Source organism: Miniopterus natalensis, chromosome 16, assembly GCF_054644295.1.
Source record: "Miniopterus natalensis isolate mMinNat1 chromosome 16, mMinNat1.hap1, whole genome shotgun sequence".
Taxonomy (NCBI): Eukaryota; Metazoa; Chordata; class Mammalia; order Chiroptera; family Miniopteridae; genus Miniopterus; species Miniopterus natalensis.
In genome coordinates, this window is record NC_142096.1 from 17,323,800 (window position 1) to 17,345,633 (window position 21,834).

Below are 21,834 nucleotides of genomic sequence, written 5' to 3' on the forward strand. Positions count from 1 at the left end.
CTTTCTGTTTCTGGATTTGCCTATTCTGGATATTTCATATAAATGAAATCATACAATTTGTGGTCTTTTGTGACGGTTTCTTTGAGGTAGCATAATATTTTCAAGGAGCTACAACTCCACTTTGCCTCCTCCATTGGCTGCCAGGCTGCTAGTTTTCAAGGCTAATATAGAGCTTAGGGTTGGGGTGGAAATAGAAATATAATGCAAGTTTAAAATGCCATAATGCTTGCTGCTCTTACCAAGATTCAGCAATGTTTATAAATAAATGCTCCCCAGATTGCCGCAAGCCTTGAGTTAATTTCCAGAATTCTGAAAAGGTTGGTGTTGCCAGGGTTTTCAGTACTTTTTGTGGATGAGAGAATTTTCACAGGTCCTTACTCTTATTTTCACTGATCACTGATGTTTGTTTTTTACTTTGAAAATTAGATAATTACAATTTTTATTTGGGTTCATATTAGAAATCTAGGGGGGAAAAGAAAAATCATTTTTTGTTCTAGAATTATCATTATAGATTGGTCATTTTTTTTTTAACAAATTTTTTTTTAACAGAATCTTACTAGAAATCAAGAAACTGTTGCAAAGGAAATGAGAAAAGATATAGATGCCTATAGACGAAAAGTAGATCTTGAAGAACGCTCATTTCATAGACTGATGGAAACAGACCAAACACAGAACCAAAAATCTCAAAAGGTAAAAATGTAGTCAATTTAATGTATATATAAAAGGGGAAATTTCCACCTGTCATCATTGTAAAAGAAAGAATTCAAAATTGAACTCTGTAAAGTTGACTTAATTCATGTCTTTGCCTCAGCAGTTTCTAGAATCTCACATTATTTTATTTACAGTTATTTCATTGACAGCCATATACATGTGTCTTTTATACTCTGAGAATTTTAAGACTTAGAAGAAAATACAAAGGAAATTTATAAATTGTAGTATCTTACTGTATCATGTCTCAGAAATCTTCCCTGAGTAGAATAGTTACGAAATACCTGGCATATAGGTCAGTAGCTTCAAAATATATTCTCTAGAATATTAATAACTACTATTCATTAAAATGAGGGATGGCAAATAAGTGTTAGAAATTCTGTGTTAAAGTTTTTCATGCCAAAATTGAGGATATGGTACATTGTGAATCTTTAAGAAAATTTCCCAAGCTTATAGAATTTTTTGTGGTAAAGTTGTGGCTTAAATGAATTGAAATAGAATTTGAGACCTTCAAGAAGGAACATTCTGTATTATTCCTTAAACAGAATGTTAGGTGGGACAGTGGCAGGGCCTTGCCCTGGTCCAAAAGCCAAGAATAATGTAAGAGTTCTTTACCTTCTGTTCTGCAACAGTTCCTAGGCTGATTCCCCCAGAACGTCTCACCTATCGCTTAGCCTAAAAGTTCTCAATCTTAGCTGTACATTCGAATCACCTGAAGAATTCTCCCCTCCCCTGCCAGGACATGTATAGGGAAAGGAAGGGAGAGAGAAAAACATCAATCAGTTGCCTTCTATAAGTGACCAGGGATCAAACCCGCAACGCAGGTATGTGCCTTGGCAGGGAATCGAACCAGCAACTTCTCAGCACTGAACCAACTGAGCCACTGAGGCTGAGCTGAAGAACTTTCTAAAAGTACCAATATCCAGCGACCCCAGAGATCGATTTAATTGATTTGTGGTGTGTCCTGGACATCACTTTGTTTTAAACACCCAGAGGTGATTTAATATGCACCCAGGGTTACAAACAGCTGCCCTAGACACTTGTATACATTAAATGGGTATACCGTATTATATATAGTCTGACCTTGTTTTTGAAATTTACAATGTTTTCTTAGTTAATTGAAGAAAGCTTGGCAAACGCTGAACAAGCATGTCTAAATACTGAGTGGCGAATTCAAGCTTTACATAAACAAAGATGTGATGATCTGCAACGAAATGAATGTTACCAGGAAATGGCCAGACTTCTTCGGGAAAACAGAAGGAAAGAAATAGAAGTATTAAATGCATTGATGGGGAAGGAAGCTAAAAAGGTAAGAATGATGTTATAAACTTATTAATTCTGAAATATTTTGTTTATATTTTGAAATATTACATAATCAAATGACAAGCGTCAAACCAAGTAATTTTTTGTTGGAAAATATCTTAAAGATGATCTAATTTTAATAAGTATTGCTCACAGAAGTCCAATATTAATGAATGCTTCTGGGACTTGTCCTGGCTGATTGTACTACTTTACCTAATTCTTTATACTTACAATGTAAAAGATTTTGAACAGTTAAGAATTATATGTAGTTGCTAGTAAAAACTAAAATAACAGTGATGATAGCCAGATAGAAGTTTTTTCTTTTTCACATGAAAGAAGTCTGGAGGTAGGCATACCAGTGTTCATATCCTGACTCAGGGTCCTCAGGGAAACTGCCTCCTTCGGCCTTTGTACGCTCTTTCACTGTCAAGGATAGTTTACCACTCAAGATGATGGGGTCTCAGCCATCCCATACACACGCCACTCAGCAGGAAGAAGGTAGGACAGAGGTGCAAAAGGTTCCGCCTCCCAGAACTCTTTTCCAGAATTCCAAGATCACATTTCTAGCCACCTTTGGCTGCAAAGGATGTTGGAAATGAAGTGTTTTTAGCAGGGAGCATTATCATCCCAAATAAAATTAGAATTCTATTCCCAAAGAAGACTCCCAGAATGGGCTTTGAGGAGTCGACCTAAGAGTATATATCACACATATGTATCTTTTGTTTGACCCTCCCTGAACAACTCTGGGACCTATGCTCTGTGGATATAGCAGACTCAATAGCCTTCCTTAAGGATGCTGAAGAGCAGGGAGAGATCAGGAACCAGATAACTAGCTTTAGTTCATTCCACTTTCTGCTGCTAGATCATAATGTCTATTCTGAAACCTTTTCATAATGTATTTCCTTCAAGTTACATCTTGCTCCTACCCCATCCCAGGGTATAACCCTTTCATTCAAGTGCAGGGAGGGGTGGGAGTGATGCCCAGATTGCTGAGGCTCTTCTCCCCAGGAAAGTTGTGGAAGCCCACATCCGCAAGGTAAGGATTGCTGGCACTGGGCTAGACTGTAAAATTAGGCGTTACCCTCCTGTGGGTAAAATGGTGTGTTTGAGGTACCCTGAGAATCAAGGGTCTGTTTGTGGTATGCAGAGATCCTCCTCTGTGTCCGGTGTCCTGTGTTCTAGCTTGACTACTGTGTGATCCTAGAGTATCTCTCAGCCTCAGTCTCCTCGTCAGTGACATGAAGGGATGGATCTTTATGGTCTTACCTGGCCCTAAAGATTCTTTAAAGTTTTCGTTATTTAATGTATTAGCATTTCTATAACAGAAATTTTGCATATAAAAAGTTTGTATATAAAATCTGTAGCATCTCTAGAATATTGGTAAATTTTAGGAGTTGTATAGTATTTCAAATTGATTGTGTTAGTTATCCTTTAAGCTAGTTTTAGGATTATTGTTTCCTCACTTTAGGAAGAAGAAAAGAAGGGCTAATAGAGATGACTTGCTTTCCCTGTAGTCTTTAAGTTACCAGAGCTGGGCAAGGAGTTCATTCTCCACAGCGTGATGACCGTGGCTGCTGTGTGACAGCCAGGAACACTGTTCAGAGTAAATCCTGTGCGTGCTCATCAGCAGGAAAACATCTTTTCCTTTTCTTCTTTCCTTTTTATTGTATCTATATGAGAAGATGGATTTAGCTGAACCTGCTGTAATCACTTCACCACATACATAAATCACACCGCCGTGCGGTGCGCCTTACTCACATGGTGACGCATGCCAGTTATTTCTCAATAACACTGAAAGTAAAAAACTTTATTCTCTGAATTTTATAGACTTTATTATTAACGTAGACTAGAGAGAACAGAAGGGCTTCTTCCGCTGTAGGAACTTGGATTAACACAATTTTTGTGTGATTTTTTCCCCCCACTTACTTATATTTAGTGGGAGGAAGCTGAAGAAAAAGACTTTCAGTTGAAATCAGAAAAGAAAGCTGCTGCTCTTTCAGATGCATCTACAAAGTGGTTCCTAGAGAAGGAGATGAAGGATGCTTTAGAACATAATGAGCACCCACATAATGAAGGTGAGTGCCACGAATGCCTCTCTGTCTTCATGGTGTACTGATTCATTCGTTTAATGTTGTCCATTATCACGCATGAATCCTTGAGGTGTATTTTGGCACTTTTATTCAAATTATTGATCAGCTAAAAGGTAGTCCCTACCTAGTCCCCATTTTTTTTTTGGTCAGAAGGAATGGGCTGAGGCCATGGCGCTGTCAAGGAACAGCTTCAATCAAGAAAAATTTCTCAGCCATCCTGTGGAATTCTGTTTTATTCCATGGTTCTGTGGTCCTTGGCATCCCCTTAATGTTCCCAAAGTGCCATTTCTAGTTTATTTTAGTAAAATGTGCTTTGCAAATAGCTGGTCCTCAGAGCAATAATGTACTGAAGGAGCACAGGGAAACTTACTATACTATATAATCACACATTGGGTTTTGGTGTAAGGCTTATAATGGCATCAACTGAAAAATCAAAGTTATAATTTAAAACATAGTACAGATACAGGGAACTTTTATTTTACTATATTTTATATTGTTTCAATCTTTTATAATGTATATGTGTTACCTTTTTTTTATAGTAACAGCCTTATTTTTTTTCAGTAACAGCCTTATTCACATGCCATACCATTCACCTGTTTAAAGTGTACAATTCAATGGTATTGTATTACCATGTATTAAAAAGTATATTTAGTTATGTGACCATTACCACAATTTTAGAACATTTTCAGCACCCCAAAATAAACCCTGTACCCATCTGTAGTCATTCCACATTTGCTGTCACTCTCCCCATCTGCCAGCCCCCACCCCTGGCAACCACTAATCTACTTCCTGTCTCTATAGATTTGCCTATTCAGGAAATTTCATAGAAATGTAATCATACAGTGTATGGTTTTTTTGTGTCTGACTTCTTTCACCTAGCTGAGCAGAAGTTTTGGTAAAGTGCTGTCAAAAATGTTGCTATTAGGATAGAGACCCCAAACATTTATTGGAAGGGATTGTGAAATGTGATTAGCAAGCCTTCCCTGAGAACTAACTGTGAACTGACCACTGCTGGCTTTAACCAGGCGGGGCCTACTCACAAAATACACAGATAATCAGAACCACCACCAAGCAAGTGTTACCGAGGCCTCTTCAGTAGCCCGCAGAGCAGTGTTCCTCACCTGACTCGCACCCCACCCCCGTTTTCAATCAGTCACTTCCCTGGCCCTTTGAATGGTATCACCATCTTCCTAGTATTCTCAGAATAGAAAAGTAAGAGGCTTTTATCCTTGGCAATTTTGGTGTCTAGGAACCATCTGGAATTAATAAAGACTTTCTACTCACTCTAAAGCATCCTTTCTGTCTCCTCACTTTTGTAACAGTCATGCCCAGATGCCAAAATGAACGGGTGGTCGCCTCAAGCTGTTTGCCTAGAACTTCACAATTAAATGGCATTTCTGAAATGGATTCCTCAAACCGGAGTAAGTTGATAAACAAGGAAGATTCCTTCCATTATTTTAAATTTAATATTTCTTCCATTATTTTAAATTTAGCCGTATTTAAGCAACATTGTGACTTAAATTATATGTATGACACATTGATGCCATTTTCCCAGGGCATTCATTGGTAATGGAAATCCTATTGAGGCAGCAGGATTCTCAAATCTCCAGCTGGGGAAACAGACCAAAACCCAAGTAAAGAAAGGTTGCCAAACATCATTAATGCTTCTCCATTTCTTTAGCACTAGCACCGCTGCCAAAACATAGTTGGAAGCTCCATTGGAAGTCTTTTGCTAACTAAATTAATGATATTCTTAACTGTTTACATCCCTGTGAAAAGAAACCTCAGCATTTGTTTTCAAGACTATTACTTGTTTGAATTTTTTTGCCTCGCGTCTGGGCTCCCTCCAACAGCCATTGAAAATGTGTTTGCTGTGGGCACTGCAGCCAGGACAGCTTAAAGTCAGAACGGCTGGCGGCTCCTGGTATCGTGCTGCCCAGTTGACTTTTGACCCCTGAGTTGATTCACTGGAGGTTTTGTTCATTTTTGGAAGGGATGGGATGGAAACATCTTACAGAAATACAGTTACAGCACTAGCCCATAAAGGAACTAAAAATTTCCCCAGTAAAGTACTTGATTTGTTTTAGTGTTTTGTTTGTTTGTATATATTTGTAGTCAATTTATTAGGTTACATTGTTAATTAAGTAGGTTTCAGTGTACAGTTCTATAATACATCATCTGTATATTATGTTGTGTGTTCACCACCCCATAGTCTGGTCTCTTTCCGTCACCATTTATCCCCCATATACCCTCTTCTGTCTCTCTCCACCCTCCTTCCTTCTGGTAATCACCAGACTGTTGTCTGTATCTGTCTGTCTGTTTTTTGCTTAATTGCTTCACTTATGTCACCCAGCCCCCCAGCCCAGCCCACCTCAGCTGTCAGTCTGTTTTCTGTATCTATGGGTTTTTAAAAGGAGGGGAGGGAGGGGACAGGAAACTCTTAGACTTTATTTCAATGACTTTTTAATAAAACTGATACAGATGAAGCAGAATTTTATAAGGTCTTTTGAGTTCTTTTAGAACAAATTTTTATGTATTATTCCCTAAAGACCAGCTTTATAAGAAATACACCTAATAATAAGTCATGAGAATCCAGCATTGTGTAAAATATTTTTGCTAACTCATGCTTTTATATCACCTATAAATTCTTTGCTAGAACAGGAATTAAACCAAAAGTCATGCGTAAGTCAAATAAACGTACAAGAGATTCTTAACTCTTCTCTATTCCCACATGTCAGAACTTTTTAAGTAGATAATTCTAAATTCGAAAATTGACTTGAGAACATTTAATAAGTTTAGGTTATTTGGCTACAATACGAAAAGTTGTTTTCAGAAATTGAAGATGTTTGAATATGTAACTGAGTTTCAGAGAAGTGTATTTTTAAGGTATTTCGTTTTCAAATTCCAGTATTTACTAGCCCCTCTAAATCAGTATGATTTACACTTGGACCCACTGTAATATTTTAATCTTGATTCTGGACTCTCCCTGTGTTAGCCACTATTAAAAGCACTTGATTTATTTTTATTTCATCATTGAGAAGTGATCATGGTGTGTACAGTATTAATGTTGGCAACTTGGGATGACTTTTCTCATTACATTAAGCATCCTGGTGAGGAAACTTACTGTTGTTACAAAGAACTCAGATTCTCTTTGGACAGACTTTGTTCCTAATTTAAAAGATTGTACCTCCAAACTGAAGAAATGCTAATAACCAAAAGCAGACAAATTGTCCGAAAGTATTCATTCAATTCAACAAATAAATATTTAGCTTGTAAATGGGACAACATAGAGCGAGGTAATATGTGAGGCTTTTATTTAAGAAATTTGGTTTTTACAATATTTATTTCATTATTGATATTGTACAACATATTTACCTTTAAAATAAATGCTGTATCATTGCTAACATCAGAAAATTAAACTATTGTTAATTTTAAATTTTGTCTTCAAGTTTCTTTAAACCAAAGAAAAACACAGTGGGACACCGTGGAACGGGATCTTTTGGCAAGAGTGAGAAATCTTCGCCAGAGACTCACCACACAGGCTCGTAACAGATGCCAAACGCCTCATCTTTTGGCCACATAGGAGGCTGGTCACCTTGAAGAAGTCAAAGTGAGAAATACCTATTTTGCAATCAGTGACACTAATTTTTAGATTATTTATTTTAAATTCCTATAAAGCTCAACCTTCTGTATAGAAAACTGTGTATAAAAATTATGTGTTCTATTTAATTCTTATACTTTTGGGCTTGTAAATGGCTTCTATTACTTCTCACAATAAAAAAATTTTGAAGATATTAAAAATTGTGTTAGGCTCTTTCAGGTTGTAAGCACCAACATACACCTCCGTGACTTTAGTTGGTGAGGGTTTATTTTAAAGATAAAACGAGATAAAGAGCAGGAAACCATCTCAACACCTGTGCAGCCAAGACTGAGCGAGACTAGAGCGTGGACTGCGTGGAGTGGCCGAACCTGCAGCCCTGTGTCCTCCAGCAGCAGGCTGTCCTCTGCAGTGACCCCACTGTTCTCAACACGTTCATAACATCAGTGTCTGCTGCTCCTGAGAGCAGCACGCCCCCCCCCCTCCAGCATTTAGCTCCACATCAGGCTGCTTCATCATCTTGGACGAGTCACTTCTCTGAATCCATTTCCAAAAGGAGGGTCGAAGTCGCTCATGGACTGGATGTGAGGATTAAATAAGATAATGTACAAGTTCCCGGGCAGTGCTTGACATATAGTAATTGGAATACACAGTAGGAATTCTTTTTTCCGGTGGTCGCAGAACACGATCTTACTGGTAAACCAAATGTTTTCGGTAAGCAGAAAGCTCTCTTTTTGTCCAGTAGTCAAAGTTCTAGAATACACCATTCAAGGCATTGGTTCCCAAGAGCACTTTCCTCAGCCTAACTTTTTGTTCATGTTCAGGTAGTTCCAAATGTGTCTTAATGAGTCAGGCTTATATGATTGGCAGCAAGAAGTCACAGGATATAAAATAAATAGGTATGGGTATGATGGGAACGTTGGTGAACTAGAATCTGTTTGCTCACTTAAAAGCATTCACAAATTCTGAAATATTGTGATTCTCAGGGATGTAAAGTACAGCGTGGGGAACATAGTCAATAATATTGTAATAACTATGTATGGTGCCAGGTGGCTACTAGACTTATCAGGGGCATCACTTTGTAAGGTATATAAATGTCTAACCACTGTGCTGTGCACCTGAAACTACTATAATATTGAATGTCAACTGTAATTGAAAAATAAAATGATGTGATTCTGCCAGCCAGAATCAGCTGTGTCTTGCCGGTTTCTGACCTCTCCTTCAGGTCCTCTCTCACTAGAATTTATACCTTAGTCAATTGGTTTTGCAGCTACACACACACCTTTTTTATAGTATTACATTACTTCATATTTTAAAGTTTCTGTTCATCCAGTGTAAGTGAGTTATGCATATTCTCAACCAAATGAAGAAATTCCTTTGATCTCCGTTTTCTCTGAGCCTACAGTTCTCCCAGTAATGATCTTGATAAAGTCCCTGCCTTAGCAGATACTTGACTGAATCTCTTTGGTCATATGTGCTTGGTTGGCATTTCAAAGGTTATCACATTTCATGAAATACATTTCTGATTCTCTCTCCCTGCTTCTTGACATTATAGCCTCAGCGTTACCCCAATTTTTTACAATGTAAATGCTCTGGGGACTGAATAAAGGCTGAGCTTGGCAAAAATTACTACACTGGCTACATTCTAAAAGCTTCTCTCAATTACTCCCTTGAGTTTGTTAAAGCAGAGAGGTTCCTAAAGGCCTTTTCATATTTATTACGTTCATAAGGTTTGTCTCCGGTGTGAATTGTATGGTGCTGGATAAATTTGGGGCTTTAGCTAAAACCCTGTCCACATCGACTACATTTAAAAGTTTCTCTCCAGTATGAAGTCAAGGGTGTTGAATACGTTATTAAATTGGTTAAAGGCCTTTTCACATTACATTCATACACGGTTTTCCTGTGGCACGAATTCTCTGATGTTGAGCAAGATTTGAGCATTTGCCAAAGGCCTGTTGACAGTGATTCCATGTTAACCATTACAGCGGCAATGATGACTTACAAGGACTGCCAAAGGCTTAATTCATGAGTATAGTGCACTTATCACAGAATCTGGACTTCGTGTTTAATCTTCTATCAGTCTGGATCCAATCAGACAAACCACATGAGAATTTGAACAGGAAAAGTTTAATATAAAGAGTTATTGAACTATGCTAGGGGAGTAACTAAAGATGTAATGAGAATTCTAAAGGGTATGTAGGACTGAGGGAGAGTTCAGGAAAGACAAACTTGAGGGGAGGGGGGGCCTCTCCTTCCCCCAGGCTCAGTCGGGTGCAGACCTGGTCAGAGAAGTGGTTGCAGAGCACTGGATAGCGGAGGGGTTGCTGGGTTGCCCATGACAGCTGGCCCACAGTCCCCAGGCCTCGGGGAGTAAGTATCTGGGGTGCAGGCAATCCAAGGCTGTGGGTAAAAGCACACAGGGTCAGGGCATGAGGGCGATGTGAGTACCCTGGCCAGCACTGGCCACGTCAGGAGGGCCACAGGAAACCACCCCCTGGGCACAGGCAGAACAAGGTGCTCAGAGCTGTCGGGGTGCTGCTGCTGCTACTAGACCTGGACACGCCATGCCCACGCTGGGAGGACTGCAGTAAAGTGGTCGCTGGGCTGGGGCTGTGAAGGCACTTAAGAGACTGTGCAATCTGTGCCCACGGCGGGGGCCGAGCACCACGAGGTGTCCCTACACACTCGCACCGATGAGCCACGAAACGGGAAAAAGCGCAGGCAAAACAGCACTTTGGAGCTAAGAGACGCCCATTCCCCCTCCGTGTCCTGCAGCACCCCCTGCTGGCAGCGTAACGTGGTGCACGCTGCTTGCAGAGCCCCGTCCGTTATTGGGGGGCAGGCATGAAGAGCTCACTGGCGCCGAGAGGCAGCAAGGCGATCAGTGGCGCGCTCAGGCCCCTGGAAGGAGCGCTAGCAGCTCGCTTGACTGGAGTGCGGGCTCAAGGTGGCCTCACTTCACTCAGATTGGCAGCCGGAACTGCCCTGGCGTGCTGAGAACGAGGGTACCCGAAGGCTGAGGAAGGCGGGATGCAGGAGCGGGCTTAGGACGTGAACTCGCCAACCCCGCGCCGTGCACGTCCCCGCGACGGCCAGCGGGGAGCGGGGGACGGCAGGGGCGCTCCCTCCTGGGGGTGGGGGTGGGGGTGGGGGTGGGGGTGGGGGTGGGGTCTTCCAAAGAGGCTCCGCTGGGTCCCGGCCAGCAGGCGCGGACCAGCCTTGCGCAGGTGTCGCGTCCCCGTTATCGCCACGCGCCAGCCCTCGCTCAGGGCCTCCGACGCGGGCCCAGACGCCGGGAGCCTGCGGGGCAGCAGGGCGCAGTCGGAAGATTTTAGAAAGTGAAACACCCCCGGCTCGGGTACTTGGGGGGCACAGGCTGAGCCGAGCGCCCGCCGACACACGGGGTCCCCAAGCGGAAAAGTGAGGACGTCTGGTGTCTCCCAGGCCACAGGCGAGCAAATGAAATGCCCCTTTCCCGCGGGAGTACGGACCTAGAGCGAACAAAAGTATTGTGCCCCGTGTGAGGATCGAACTCACGACCTTCAGATTATGAGACTGACGCGCTACCTACTGCGCTAACGAGGCACCTAAGCACTGTTTTCGGCTGTAGAGTAATGAGCCGGCTCGGCGGCCTGTGCGCATGCTCGCAAGGCTGGTTCTGCTGGTCTACCCTAGACCCTAGGACGCTCGGGGCTCCCGCGCCGCGCCCGCAGGGGAGACGCCGCGGCCCTCCCCCTGCGGGTCTGCGTGTCAGTCCGCAAACGCGGCCTCCCGCTAGGCAGCGCTGCTCTGGGCAGGGGCGCCGGAGGAACGGGACGCTCCCGCACCGGGAAACTCCCGTGTTTGTCTCGTGCTTGCCCAGCGTCTGCACATTCGCGACCTCGGGAAACGCTTCTTGGGCGCCTGCTGGGTCCCCGGCCCCGCGCTGGGTGCCGCGCTCGCGGGGACGCGCCCAGCCTGAGCGAGTTGGGGGGCGCGGGTGCACACGCACCCATTCTCGGCCCCGGCAGACCCCGCCCCAGCCCCTCCCGGCGCCCCAGGCCTCGGCCGCTCCACAGGCGTCCGCAGCTCCGAGAGCGGCGCCCCCGCCTGGCCGCCTACCCGCCCCTCCCCGGCCCTGGCACAGATACTTAGATACAGTCGTGCAGGAGGCCTGAGGTCGCCGTGGGAAAACGTGTGGGTTCCCCTAAAGCCTGTAAACGAAGGCACGTCCCATCGAAAACGAGCCAGACTGTGGCACGCTTCAGCTCTGTGTATTCGCTCTACGTAACCTTTACCTAAAAAAATAATAATGCATTAAAAAGGACAGGCCTACAGAACGCCTTGGGGGGCGCACCGGTGTCTACACGTCTGAAGAACTCCCGAAGATAAGACGGTTCAGTGGACCGACGGACCCAAGGCCGGAGAGGTGGACGGACTGGGAGACGCGAGGAGGAAGGTGCTACTGCAGTTAGGCGGGGTGCTCGGGTGTTCACCGTGCAGTTCTTTCACCGCCCCGTTCGTCTAAAGTGTTTATGATGAAGTTCTTCTGGGAGAGGAATTTTTTAAATCACCCAGAATTTGAGAGAGTAGGTTGGGTTTTAAGGGAAGTGAACGGCGATGAGTGTAAGGAGGCCGAGAAAATACTATCTTAAGAGCAAGCACTAGAGTTCCTGGGAGTGAGGGGAGATCGGAGGAGGGGGTGGAAGGCCCCTGGAGTGGGAGACCCAGGGCAGGTGAGGCCCCCCAGGCAGCTCGAGGAGGGGTGGTGGGCTCCTTAGGGCATCCTAATGTCTCCTTAGGGCATCCTAATGTCTCCTTAGGGCATCCTAATGTCTCCTTAGGGCATCCTAATATCTCCTTAGGGCATCCTAATATCTCCTTAGGGCATCCTAATGTCTCCTTAGGGCATCCTAATGTCTCCTTAGGGCATCCTAATATCTCCTTAGGGCATCCTAATGTCTCCTTAGGGCATCCTAATGTCTCCTTAGGGCATCCTAATATCGCCTTAGGGCATCCTAATGTCTCCTTAGGGCATCCTAATGTCTCCTTGGGATAGGGGCAGGTTGTGCTGGCCCCAGGCCTCGAGGATTGGGTGGAACTTCCCGCTCTCACGGTCCCCAGTGGGAGCCCCAGGACCTCCTAATCCTCGAGAAAACTCTCCCACTCACCCTCCCGGTCAGTGAGAACCAGACTGAGGGGAGGAATTCTTGGGGTCTGATCCTAGGGCCCCAGCCCCCCCCCCCTCAGGGCAGGAGGGCAGAGGCCCTGGCAGAGGGGCCAGCCACGGAACTCACACATGCACACACACTCATAGGAATCCTCGCAGGGCCCCTGAACCCCTGAGGACTGCAAACCTGGGGTGTCACCGCAGTTTCACCCATGTCTCCAGGCCCGAGGAGTGCTGATTGACGTTTGAATTAAATCCCGCTGGCCCTGCCTCCCACAGTTACAAACTGGCAGGTCTGGCCGTCCCAGCACTGGGAAAGCGTCCAACAGATAGATTCATCCACACCACTGTTATTCCCTGAAGTCCTGTCAGAACTGAAAACAATTAGAAACAGCTGGTGTCCATCAACAGGGAATTGTCCTCAAGATTGCCTTCCCAGCTGTAAATACGAACAGTGGACTCCATGCCTGATATGGAATGAGTGAGGAAGGCAGGGTAGAGGGGGGCGTGTGCCACCATTTCTCTGCAAGGGGGCAGGTGTATTCACATTTGCTCACTAAACCTTGAAAAAGTACACAAAAACATAAGGTCAGCTATTAATACGTGTGGTGGGGGAGTGGAAAATGCACGCTTGGGCAGGGGCATGGGATGAAGACTTTTTAAAAATAAACTTTATTATTTTAATAGTCTTAGATTTACAGAAAAATTGCAAAGATAATGCTCCCATAAAGCCCCCCCCCCCATCCATTTCCCTTATTCTTAACATCTTAGGTGAGTATGGTATCTTTGCTACAATTAGTGAACCAGTGTTGATAGGTTATTGACTGACGTCCATCTTAATTCAGATTTCCTGGGGTTTCCCTAAATGTCTTTTTTGTGCCCCAGCATCCCCATTACATGCAGGGGTCATATCTCCCTAGGCTCCTCTCGCTGTGACGGTTTCTAAGGCTTTCCTTGGTTTGGAAGGAAAGGTCCAGGAGGAAGCAGGCTGGGAGCCCCTCCAGGAGGACCTTGGCCAGTGCCTGTGGGGACCTGGGCCGCATCCTGGGGCTGGGGCTGCCCTGCGGCCTCAGAGGCCCCCACAGCACCCTGAGGCTCGGGCTGCAGCAGGCAGAGCTGGAGCAGATGCTGCGAGGGCTTTGCCTGGTCCTCCAAGATGGGGCCTGGGGGTGCCTGCTGTGCCCCCACCCCGCACAGCTGCTCCAGCTTCTGCTGTTTATCCTGCTTGTGGTTGATGATGACCTGCCGGATACCACTGACGATGCCCTTCTGGTCGTAGGGGAGGAGGCCCATGAAGGTCTTTTTCTTGGACGAGTAGAGGAGAATAAGCAGGCGCAGCTCGCAGGGGGCCTTCTGGGGAAAGTGCACGCAGCCCACAAAGCCCATGAAGCCGTTGTCCATGATGCGGTAGAGGCGTTTCACCGACTCCAGGTTCTTGTTGGTGAAGTGGAACTGGACCACCCTGGACTTGCGGAGCACAGGGCGCAGTGTGGTCAGCAGCTTCCGCGGCATGAGCTGCAAGAGCAGCTTCTGGGGCCACTGCTCTGTTTTCAGGTTCTCACTGTGACTCACGTAGGCCTCGCAAGGCAGTGACTGTGTCACCTTGGCGTTGGCATCCACAGAGGGTGCAGGCCTCCACTGCCAATCCAGGACCCCTCTCCAGGCCAGGGTTTTGTTGGAGACTGACTGCTGCCCACTGAGGGCTGAGGCTCCTAGCTGGGCTAGGGAAGCACCATTCACCCCACCTTGGGCCACCTTGCTCACCATGGATGGTGCCCCAGGCTGCTCAGTGGAGGCCAGGCCCTGACCAGGGGCCACTGTGGACTGGTTCTGTTTTATGGTTTCCATGTCCTTTTTTATGGTTTCCATGTCTTTTTTTATGCTGTTGAAGTTCTCTCTAAGTTCTGCTACTGTTCCCCTAAGTTCATTGAGCATCCTTATAATTAGTGTTTTGAATTCTGCATCTAGTACATTGCTTGTCTCCATTTTGTTTAGCTCTTTTTCTGGAGTTTTGTCCTGTTCTTTCCTTTGGGATGTGCTCCTTTACCTTGTCCTTTGGTAGAATGGCCTAATGTATAGGTGTCCTGTAGGGTTCAGTGGCAAAGGCTCCCAGATCACTGGGCAGGCCCCTACCCCAACACACAGAGCAGGACTTACTTCGGCGGAGCTCTGATGCCTGCTGAGTCCACCCCTTGAGTGTGTCTCCTGTGGAGGAGGTTGTGTGGTGCTTGGAGGTGGTCTGAAGCTGTCCACTGGGTGCACTGGCTCTGAGACCTCCCAGGAGGTGCAGGCCAAGATTAGATACTGCCTGGGTTCTGCCCAGGGCCACCTGGCAAGAGCTACAAAGCAATCTGCAGATAGCTGGTACTTGTGCTGGGCTTGGAGGTGCCCGGGAGAGGCCAAGCTGCAAACCACAGCCAGTTGCCACTTAGCAAGAAGTACGGGGCACGCTGAGGACAGATGCTGCTCATTTGAGAGATTTTAGGAAGGTCTGAAGTGTGAGCTAAAACAGTTGATTCATACGGAAAAGCCACTGGAAACACCTGGGGTAGGCCGGAAAGTTGGGGGGGCAGGACTCAGATGTGGTACTCCCCTGCTGGCTCCGTGGAGAGATGGCTACCACTTTTGTCTGGGAGAAAGCTGCGCCCCCCAGCTCATGTCCTGATGCCAGACAATTAAGTTCCTTCCCATATGTCCTCGGTGCCTTTTGAGCTGCTCTCCAGGGCTAGAATTCAGAGCCGGTGAATCGCATTAAGCTGTGTGAAGGCCCTTTAAGAGGAACTGCCTGGGACTTTAGCAGCCTTGGGCCTCAGTCTCGATTCCTGCTGGTTTTTACAGCCAGAAGTTATGGGGACTTCTCTTCCCAGCACTGGAACCCTGGGCTGGGGGGCTGGTGTGGGCCTGGGACCCCTCACTCCTCTGGGGGGACCTCTGCAGCCGAGATATCCCTCCCAGTTTTTATCTGCCACACATGGGTGTGGTACCAGCCCGTTCAGCGCCTCCACCCCTCCTACCAGTCTCGGTGTGGTTTCGTCTTTAAGTCTCTAGTTGTGAGGCTTCTATTCGGCTAGATTTCAGGCAGGTCTGAATGACGGTTGTCCTGTAGTTTAGTTGTAATTTTGACGTGGTTGTGGGAGTGAGGCTCCGTCCTGGCGGCCGGGATCTCTTCCTTGCCTTTCTTCACGCAGGTCAAAGGCCCCATCCTCAGCCGGCCTGACGCTATTTCCTTCCTCGATTGCCCCTCCCCTCCCGCCCGGCGGAAGAAGGCACTCCTTCCCCTCCGATGGGCTCACGCACTCTCAGCAAACCTGCAGGGGGCAGTATTAGACTGCCCTTCATTGCAGAGCACAGATCACACACCTACGGCCTGCCCAAGTTCAACCAAGTTCAACCGCTGGTGGCAAGGGAGGCAGGATTGCATCCCGAGTCGGACAGCTGTGCTGGCATCTCACCCCCAGCAGCAGTTCCCAAGTGTTTCCTCACTTTTGCACCCCTTAAAATAACTTTGAAAAATACCTACGCACTTCCTTGCATGATGTTCAGTGGACATCTCAACTTTAAGTTCAAACAGCTGCAAAGGATGTCATTTCCAATACATATATGCTAATTTTAAAAAAATAAAACTGCATATATGATTTTTAACATGCACCCAATGAAATCTAGATATCCCATGGGTTCCATACAAATCATCACCTATTTTAAATATAAAATATAAAATTAAAATAAATAAATATAAATAAATATACATGGATTAGCTCCTCTTTAACACTTGTTAAGTTTACATTTATCCCCCCAGCTCATATTTCTAGTCTACTCCCTCCCACAGAATTTTATCCTCGTATAATATATATTTTACGTTTGAATGATTACTGATTACCCTAACATACCTCTCATAAACAAAATTATATACTTAAATTGAAATTTGTTCTCTGTGAACATAAGTCTCTTAAGTGTCAGGTTTTTCTTCTAAATTGACATATCATTATTTGTATTACTACACAATTAACTAAAAATCATAAATCTATGTATATATTTGAAGAATAATTATTACATGTAAAAATGTAAAATTTTATCAAAAACAAATAAATATTCATGAGATAGATGTGTCTTTTTAATTCCACTTAGTTCATGCATCCATGGCCAGCTGTTACTTTTGCTAGAATGAGATGGGGTTCAGCATTAATTCTATTCATATTTTTTCATGTTTACAGATATAAATATTGAGAAACTTTATTTACAAAAAGAAGAAAAAGACTATGGAATGAACTTTGTTTCAGCACTAAAACTCAGTTCCTTAAACAATTCCATGTTGTAGCCTAAAAACCTCACTTCTACCTATCAGCTTGATTAGGTCTTCTTTCAGTTTCACATTGGAAGCTACAATAATTAGTCGTAGAGTCTTTCACTTTCCCAACTTCTAAACCAATGTTTTGAATTGAAAATTCCCCTTATTTGTAGTGCTGGAAGCTTTCACACCCAAGCAGTGAGATCCTGAAGGTGGAAGACTACTAGATGGGAAAGGAACAATAGCCGGACCAGCATACAGCAGTTCTTTGTCCAGGTGGTCAATCCCTACCACTAGGGTACATGTCCAGGTGACATTTGATGGGGTTCAGCTGTGCAGTGGTGTGCTGAGGACAAGGCTCTGCCGTTGGGGGTTGGCTCCAGGGTTCTGGGGCCAAAGGATAGGTGCTGGAGGGTGTAAGGTGGGAACTGTCCCAGAGGAACCTTGGCAGTGCCTCACGTGGCCTGGGCAACACCCTGGAGCTAGGCCTGCAGAGGCCCCCACAGTGCCCTGAGGCTCCGGCTGCAGTAGGCAGAGCTAGAGCAGATTCTACTCCTCCAGAAAAGGGCTCAGCTCGGGGGTACCTGGTATGCCCCTATCCCACACTGCTCCAGCTTCTGCTGCAGAACTGCTTGTGGTTGATGATGACCTGCCAGATACTGCTGACAAAGCCCGTCTAGTGATAGGGGATGAAGCCCATGAAGATCTTCTTGGACAAGTACAGGAGCGTAAGTACCCACATCTCACAGGGGGCCATGGCAAGGAGGTACACACAGCCCATGGAGCCATTTATTGAATAGACTATCTTTACCCCATTATCTGTTCTTGCCTCCTTCATCAAATATTAATTGACCATAAAGGCATGAGTTTATTTCTGGACTCTATTTTGTTCCATTGATCTATATGTCTGTTTTTATGCCAGTACCGTGCTATTTTGATTACTATGGCCTTGTAGTATAGTTTGATATCAGGTAGCATGATTCTTCCAACTTTGTTCTTCTTTCTCAAGATTGTTGTGACTATCTTTTGTGGTTCCATATAAATTTTTGGAATATTTGTTCTAGGTATGTGAAATATGCCACTGGTATCTTGTTAGGAATTGCATTGAATCTATAGATTACTTTTTGCTTATTTCTTTAACCATAGCCAGTACAGTTAATTTATTGTCAGACTGATAATTTTAATATTTTATGTTTTTGTGCGTCTGTTTTCATCTGTTGTTTCTTTTGATTCTTCTAAAAGTGTGCCCACATGTCTTTGGGTGCTGATTGTAATTTTGGAGATCGGGTGCTGGGGGAGGGAATATAAGAATAATTTGAAGCCTAAAGTGATATCACCTTTCTCCATGAAATTACTCTTTATATCTTCTGCTAGGTACTATCCTTACTCAAGATCAAGGCTAGAGCATCAGTCCATGCACCAAAGGACTGTGGGTTCGATTCTCTGTCAGGGCACATAACTAGGTTGTAGGTTCAATCCCCTCGTCAGGCATGTATGGGAGGCAGCCAATTGATGTTTCTCTCTCAAATCAATGTTCCTCTTTCTTTCCCTTTCCCTCTCCCCCCACCCTCAAATCAGTAAAAGCATATCCTTGGGTGAGAATTGAAAAAAACAAAAACTGAGAGAGATGATAACATCCTGAAGTGTAGCCTCAAGAGGGAGGCCCATAGACAGGGCACGGTGGGGGAGCACAAAATTGGGACCTGTGAGTGGGGAGCTCCAGCAGCGTAGAGGACAGAGGAAACCAGGGAAGGGATAAACAGTGGCGTGTAAAGAAGCTAAAGAGAAGGCGGACTGCCCAATAGGAGCACGCAGACGCCCAGGTACTGATAACACACATGGACTGTGTGCAGAAGAAACAGCCCCAGTCAGGCCTTAACTTTGCTAGGAGTTAACAGGCAATCTCTCGGTCCCATCAGCCTGTGAAACACTGTGCAGAACCGGAGTTGTGGGGCAGAAACCAGGCAGTGTGAAATTAAAGACACAGTTCTTTAAAAATCAGGCAGTGAGTGAACATGTACTTCTCAGAATTTTTAAGGTGAAAGGAGCTTGTATACTGGCTTTCTTTTGGCAGCCAAGTCAAAGAAAGGTGGTTCAGTAACCACAGGTGCAGGGTACAGTGCTGTGTTCCAGTGGGAAAATTGAGCAGGCTGAGATTATAGGTGCAATAGAGTAAAATCAGCAAAAGAATCTCATGAGATGCCCTCTCTCTCAGTTTCTGTGAAACATTCTGGCCTCACAAACTGACTCAAACCCAATAAAGCCAGCAGAGGTAGGAGAGCTAGGACCATGGGGTGCCATGGAAACTAAGCAAGGCCTTTCTGGAAGTATAACTCCACATTCAAATATCTTAGGGTGTGGGTAACTGCTTATGATTTCCCATGGACTAGTCACAAAACTACATTCTCACGTCCATATACTTATTAACTTTGTCCCTTACACAACATTAAGTTTGTTCCTTGCCACTAAGGAGTTCAGTATGCAACTGTTTCTATACGTAAAGTGCGCTTGAGACTGCATGGAGTTTAAGATGAAATGAAGTTTAATTGAACAGCAAAAACCTAAAATTGCTGTGGCTTGTTAGCGATGCCAAAACTAACAGTTTCTTTTTTATAGTGATGTAGTTCATTATACATTTTTTTCTGGGCAAAACAAATCTTTGTTTCAGGGCTGTATACAATACAGGAAAGCACATTTAAAGGAAAACAATTTGGGGGGGAAAAATCTCTCAGCAGATAGTCATTTAAATCATTTAGAGGGCTTAGGCCTTTAACAACAAACAAGATTTCTCCAAAGAAAGCTTTTCTCAGAAAAAGAAGATTGCTTTCTCCTGGATGATGATGTTATTAAGAAAATGTTTTGTGTCCAAGAATGCAAACCTTGGACTCAACAAAACCCCTTTGAATTCTAGCCCAGACAATCAATCTGGATTTTGATTTAACAGTTACCAAGTTATCTGATACAGATCTAACCAGACATTGACAGACAACTCAATATTGTGAGGTTAGAGTTTCTGAATTTAATTCTTCCCTTAGGTCACACAGATTTTAATTTAAGCATAGTTTCTTTGCAAAAGGAAAATCATATGCTTGATATGATTTTAATCTTAAATTGATTGAGACTTGTCTTGTGGCCTAACATGTTGTCTATCCTCAAAAAATGTTCCATGTACACTTGAAAAGAATGTATATTCTGCTGCTTTGTCCTGCATGTTTTGGTCCTTCCATTAACCACCCACAGCACTGTCATGAATGGAAAGTTAAAGAAATTGTATATAGTTTTAAGAAACAATATTTTTCTTGCTTAAGTGCAGCATCATTTCAGGCATTAAAGAATAAATTATTTACCACAGTAATTCTCTGCTCTGATTTTTAGCAGTACAATTTTTATTTTATTGCAAGGCACACAATCATATATACAATGTATAATTATCACCTTCTAAAAATACAAGCTATAAATAATAAACATCATAGTAAAGGACATATGAATATACTTTTGTTGCAGAGAATAAAATTGCCTTAGGGATGAGATTTTTATATTTATGCTGAATTTCCCAAATGGCTTTTGCTTAGAGAATAAATCTTCTTTAGTGGACATACAAACTTTCACAGTTTTCTCCTTAAAAAGCTCTAATTTAAATCCAACCAATGTATTTCTTTTATGTCAGTAATTCATCTTACTATGTCCCAACACTAGATAAAATACCTATAAATTGTCTGATAATGGTTATATGAATTTAAGAACTTTTATTTCTCAGTAATGCATCATAGACTGGAGCAATTTCCTTAAGGTTTATTTGAATATTCTTTGCTTTTTTCAAAACTATTTTCCGAACTATGCTTCCTTTTTTAGTATAAAGCCTGGAGTTTTTACCTACTTAAACTCTTCGCGTAGGGGATGCTCCTAGGTTTCTAAGAGTAGTCTGAGATATTAATACTCCCCCTCTAGTTAGAGTTATGGGTTTTGTTTGTTTTTTAAATATATCTTTATTGATTTCAAAGAGAGGAAAAGAGAGGGGGAGAGAGAGATAAGAACATCAATGATGAGAATCATTGATCGGCTGCCTCCTGCATGGCTCCTACTGGGGATCAAGCCCTCAACCCGGGCATGTGACTGGGAATCGAACCTCAGTCTCCTGGATCATAGGTCGATGCTCAACTGCTGAGCCACACTGGCCAGGCAGAATTATGTGATTTTTTTTTCACCTGCATGCCTCTTGCATATTTGTTTCATTTCTCTGAATATTTTCTGACTCCTCACTAGATTCTATCTTCCAGAAGTTGTTACCCAGGTTGGAAGATGGAGTTCATATAGAGAGTTAACTCAAGGATACATGTAGTTCTAGTCCCAAAGAGACACAGTGAGAAGTGCCCTCCTTGCTCTGAAGGCAGAACAGGAGCATCAAGAGATGGGACATGTCTGAGAGACAGTTGGGCTTGGACAAATGCATTGCATGGAATGATGAAGGAATCGCAGCATGACCACTGCTTCATGACCGTGCACAGAGAGACACGCGCCCACACTAGCCCACATTCACGCATGCACACACAGGCTTGTGTACATACGCACCTTTATTGAAGAAACACATTTGAGTAAGTGGTACTTTTCCTAGTTTTCATGACTCAGTTTATCCTTCTTAATGCAGTGCCCTAATGGGACACAGCCATCCTCCCTCCTCTTTCAGTTTGGGGAAGTTGGTGTG

The 21,834-nt window shown here is 44.1% G+C and overlaps 1 protein-coding gene, 1 non-coding gene and 1 pseudogene across 3 annotated transcripts in view; 1 reads left to right on the plus strand and 2 right to left on the minus strand.

The window, feature by feature from the left end:
* TBC1D31 (TBC1 domain family member 31) overlaps window positions 1-8,904 on the plus strand; it is a 44,767-nt gene extending 35,863 nt beyond the window's left edge. For both annotated transcript variants that reach the window (XM_087825376.1, XM_087825377.1), the window contains exons 18-22: window positions 550-690; window positions 1,823-2,017; window positions 3,947-4,085; window positions 5,423-5,521; window positions 7,550-8,904. In XM_087825376.1, the coding sequence (XP_087681502.1) occupies window positions 550-690; window positions 1,823-2,017; window positions 3,947-4,085; window positions 5,423-5,521; window positions 7,550-7,683 (708 nt within the window). In that variant the 3' untranslated portion in view covers window positions 7,684-8,904. The remainder of the gene's footprint in view (window positions 1-549; window positions 691-1,822; window positions 2,018-3,946; window positions 4,086-5,422; window positions 5,522-7,549) is intronic.
* A 2,306-nt stretch (window positions 8,905-11,210) lies between these two features.
* Window positions 11,211-11,283, minus strand: TRNAM-CAU (transfer RNA methionine (anticodon CAU)). Its single transcript has one exon. It is a non-coding gene; the product is annotated as a tRNA-Met (tRNA).
* Window positions 11,284-13,354: 2,071 nt separating this feature from the next.
* On the minus strand, window positions 13,355-16,014 carry LOC148091342 (mediator of RNA polymerase II transcription subunit 25 pseudogene; annotated as a pseudogene).
* Window positions 16,015-21,834: the final 5,820 nt, after the last annotated feature.